At 41.1% G+C, this 4,050-nt stretch overlaps 1 protein-coding gene across 1 annotated transcript; it reads right to left on the bottom strand.

Annotated features, from left to right (window-relative positions):
• Nucleotides 1-246: 246 nt before the first annotated feature.
• LOC134797914 (uncharacterized) lies at nucleotides 247-1,740 on the bottom strand. The gene is made up of 2 exons (XM_063770257.1): nucleotides 1,576-1,740; nucleotides 247-1,140 (listed from the first exon to the last, which is right to left on the bottom strand). The coding sequence occupies exons 1-2, from the start codon at nucleotides 1,581-1,583 to the stop codon at nucleotides 291-293; spliced, it is 858 nt and encodes a 285-aa protein (XP_063626327.1). The 5' UTR covers nucleotides 1,584-1,740; the 3' UTR covers nucleotides 247-290.
• Nucleotides 1,741-4,050: the final 2,310 nt, after the last annotated feature.

Raw genomic sequence — 4,050 nt, 5'->3', positions numbered from 1 at the left:
ACAAGGATTGAGATCACCCCTGCACGGTTCCTTTTATACGGAATTACACAATTTATGGATTTTCAAATCTATCTTGACCTCTGACCTTATTCTAATTCAATTATGATATGAAATTACCTATAATGGAATAATCAGATAATAAAATAGTAAGATATATTATATTAATGATTACATTGATTATAAGAGCAATGAAATTAATATCATTAAAAATACAAGAATGAATAAAAGGTAAGAACAGTAATAGTAAACGATGTTATTTTAAAAAAATATGTCGCCCGGGTGAAAATAAATTATTTTCCACTGTTCTGTCCACTTGCTGGCTCCTTTTTCTTCATTTGATAAGCTCCATCTACAACATCATCAGGAGTCAACTGCAGAATGGCTAAAGCCAACTCAGTTATTTTGTTATCAATAGCAAACTCCAGAAGGTCCTCCAGGTTGTCAGGCGTTGCTGTCCTGGCCAGCTTAGAAATGCATGCCGACTTGAGATTATCAATCAGGTAGTATCTAGCAATCAGCAGCAGTTGACGCAGCCCATCATCAGGCAGGGTGCCCAAGTATATATACTGCTTCAGATGCTTAAGGGTCTGCAGCGTTACTCCCTCTACCTGTATATTGCCTTCAGCGGTCTCCTTCCACTCATGGCCGAGCATCGTCTTGAACACTTCGCTGTGAGATGCGAGGTGAACTCTGTGCACTGCCACACGGCCTTCGGCTGTGCTCAGATGAAAGTCAGTAAAGTCGTCATCTTCATAAATGTTCGGAGCGTTGAAACATTTCTCTTCAATCAGAGTGATATTGATTCGGAATGCGACCAAGTAATTGTCAACCGCAGTCATAGTTGGCTTTACACCCATGTCTTGCCAATCGACCCAGTGTTCGGTGCACACCCATTGTTGGGTGTAGCCTAGGTCCTCGCTTTTAACATCAACTTTGACAGTGGTGTCCTTAGCTGAAGCATGTTTTTTTATGGACAAAAATGTACTGAGGGTATCAGTAGAGGATACGAATCTAAATCGCACCTCAGCTAAGTCATCGATATTGAAGACCTCGCTTAACTTTTCATTAGACGTTGCATATTTGTAAATTATGGAAAAGCTGAGTTTCAAGCTTTTGCCTCGGTGCTGTTTTTTCGCCACACTGAAAATGGAAGAAAAACGAAATCACTAATTATTTGTATCAGGGATAATTCGGCTGAAGTGCTTTTTATCGGACAAATTCAATCCTGTTTTGATTGAAAATAATTCCACCATAGTCTAGATCTAGAAGCTACAACAACAATCATTACATTTTATCACATGTCACGTAGGTGCATGCTTAGGTACAATGTAAATGAGCATAAGCGATTCTTTGTTTCATTATTAGATTAAGGTTCTTAGAAATCCGCTTCTACGCATTTTGTTGTCGTTGAGCGCCATTAAAGTACCTAACTCATACCTAACTATATTATTATTATTACACATCTACACGTAGGTACATAAATAAGATTATTAACAATATACTGAAAATTAAGTACTTAACGATTAAAGTACCTGCAGTTAAATATCAATAATTATCAAGAAACTTATAACTTACATATTCATGGTCTATTATTGTTTTTGTTAATTCTCCTTGTATGGCTTACACGATAACTCGAGCCCACGCTTCGCTTTTAATTTACTAATGTTATTTATAATTATCTGCCGTTTGTTCTTGATAAACAAATTGAACTGTAAAACAATGCAGTCGTGCTACTCGTGCTCAAAGTGGTAAGTTTACGCGATCACAGACTGCGAATAGTGCGAATGAACAATGACACAAAAGACGATGAAAAAATTCGGGACTTCCCTGTCATGACCACAGAAGAAATAATAGTTGTCAAGACCATAGATATAATAATATATAGAGATACCATAGATTTAGTATATAGAGATCCCGTCTCAGCGAGCTGTCACTGTTGCCACTTTTGTTTAGTGTACGATTAAGAGCGCTATTACATTTCGGCGTTGAGCGAGTTTAGGTATTTTACGGCGCTGCGGCAGGCCGTGCGAGCTCAGTACGCCGATCCCTTCTACCACACTCGCACTACAATGATGGATTAAACATTCTTGATCCTTCGCGAAGCATATTGAAATCAACCATAACAAAACTAACTGTACTTAACTTTTAAAGTTCTAAAACTGTTATTTGGTAAGTACGAAAATACTAAATGCAGTGCAAATGTACATAGGGGCTGTTCATAAATTACGTCATCTATTTTTGACGATTTTTGACCCCCCCCACCCTCAAATCATCCAAAAATCAAGCTTCGGATGAATCTGTTTCCTCCTACGTCATGTTACCATCATCCGATGTCCAGACCCCCCCCCCCCCCCACTCCTCCCATTTGAAACGACGTAATTTATGAATAGCCCCATACTCGTACTTATGAAGGTATATTACTCGAAAGAAATTATAGGTACCTACTCGCTTATTTACATGTTTCGTCATTGCATTTGGTACCTATAGGTTGTAAAGTTTGTATCAACGAGGGTTTAAAAACGAACTGGTACCGAGGATCTGATGATGATTAAGGTGGTCACGGATACCAATCAACCATGTAGTAACATGATTAGGCTCGTTTGATTCGTCTCAACAAGATCTTTGACACTGAAGATACACAGGGTACCAGTCTATCATGTAACTAAACAACTTCGTGTTTGGGCTCGTTTGATTCGTCTCAACAAGATCTTTGACACAAGACAGTACTCAGGGTCTGATGATGGAGCTGGAAGGTACCATTACCAATCAACCATGCAACTAAACAACATCGTGTTTAGGATCGTTTGATTCGTCTCAACAAGATCTTTGACACTAGGTGATACTCAGAGTCTGATGATGGAGCTGGAAGGTGGTCACCGGTACCAATCAACCATGCAACTAAACCACTTCGTGTTTAGGCTCGTTTTATTCGTTTCAACAAGATCTTTGACACAAGATAGTACTCAGGGTCTGATGTTGGAGCCGGAAGGTGGTCACCGGTACCAATCAACCATGCAACTAAACCATTTCGTGTTTAGGCACGTTTTATTCATCTCAACAAGATCTTTGACACAAGGTAGTACTCAGGGTCTGATGATGGAGCGCGAAGGTGGCGACGGGTACCTGTCAATCATCATCAGCTCCATCATCAGACCCTGAGTAGTATCTTGTCTCAAACATCTTATTGCGAGGAATCAAACGAGCCCAAACACGAAGTGGTTCAGTTACATGGTAGACTGGTACCCGTGGCCACAGTCCAGCTCCATCATCAGACCCTGAGTACTAACTTGTGTCAAAGATATTGTTGCGACGAATCGAACGAAGCCAAACACGAAGTGGTTTAGTTGCATGGTTGATTGGTACCGGTCACCACCTTCCGGATCCATCATCAGACCCTCAGTACTACCTTGTGTCAAAGATCTTGTTGCGACAAATCAAACGAGCCCAAACACGAAGTGGTTCAGTTACATGGTAGACTGTTACCCGTGGCCACCTTCCAGCTCCATCATCAGATCCTGAGTACTATCTTGTGTCTAAGGTCTTGTTGAGACGAATCAAACGAGCCTAAACACGAAGTGGTGTAGTTGCATGGTTGATTGGTACCGGTGACCACCTTCCGGCTCCAACATCAGACCCTGAGTACTATCTTGTGTCAAAGGTCTTATAGAAACGAATAAAACGAGCCTAAACACGAAGTGGTTTAGTGGCATGGTTGATTGGTACCGGTGACCACCTGCCGGCTCCATCATCAGACCCTGAGTACTATCTTGTGTCAAAGATCTTGTTGAGACGAATCAAACGAGCCTAAACACGAAGTGGTTTAGTTGCATGGTTGATTGGTACCGGTGACCACCTTCCGGCTCCATCATCAGACCCTGAGTATTATCTTGTGCCAAAGATCTTGTTGAGACGAATCAAACGAGCCCAAACACGAAGTGGTTTAGTTGCATGGTTGATTGGTACCGGTGACCACCTTCCGGCTCCATCATCAGACCCTGAGTACTATCTTAAGTCAAAGATCTTGTTGAGCCGAATCAAATGAGCCCAAAC

Source organism: Cydia splendana, chromosome 16, assembly GCF_910591565.1.
Source record: "Cydia splendana chromosome 16, ilCydSple1.2, whole genome shotgun sequence".
Lineage (NCBI taxonomy): Eukaryota > Metazoa > Arthropoda > Insecta > Lepidoptera > Tortricidae > Cydia > Cydia splendana.
This window is presented reverse-complemented; position numbering and strand designations above follow the sequence as displayed.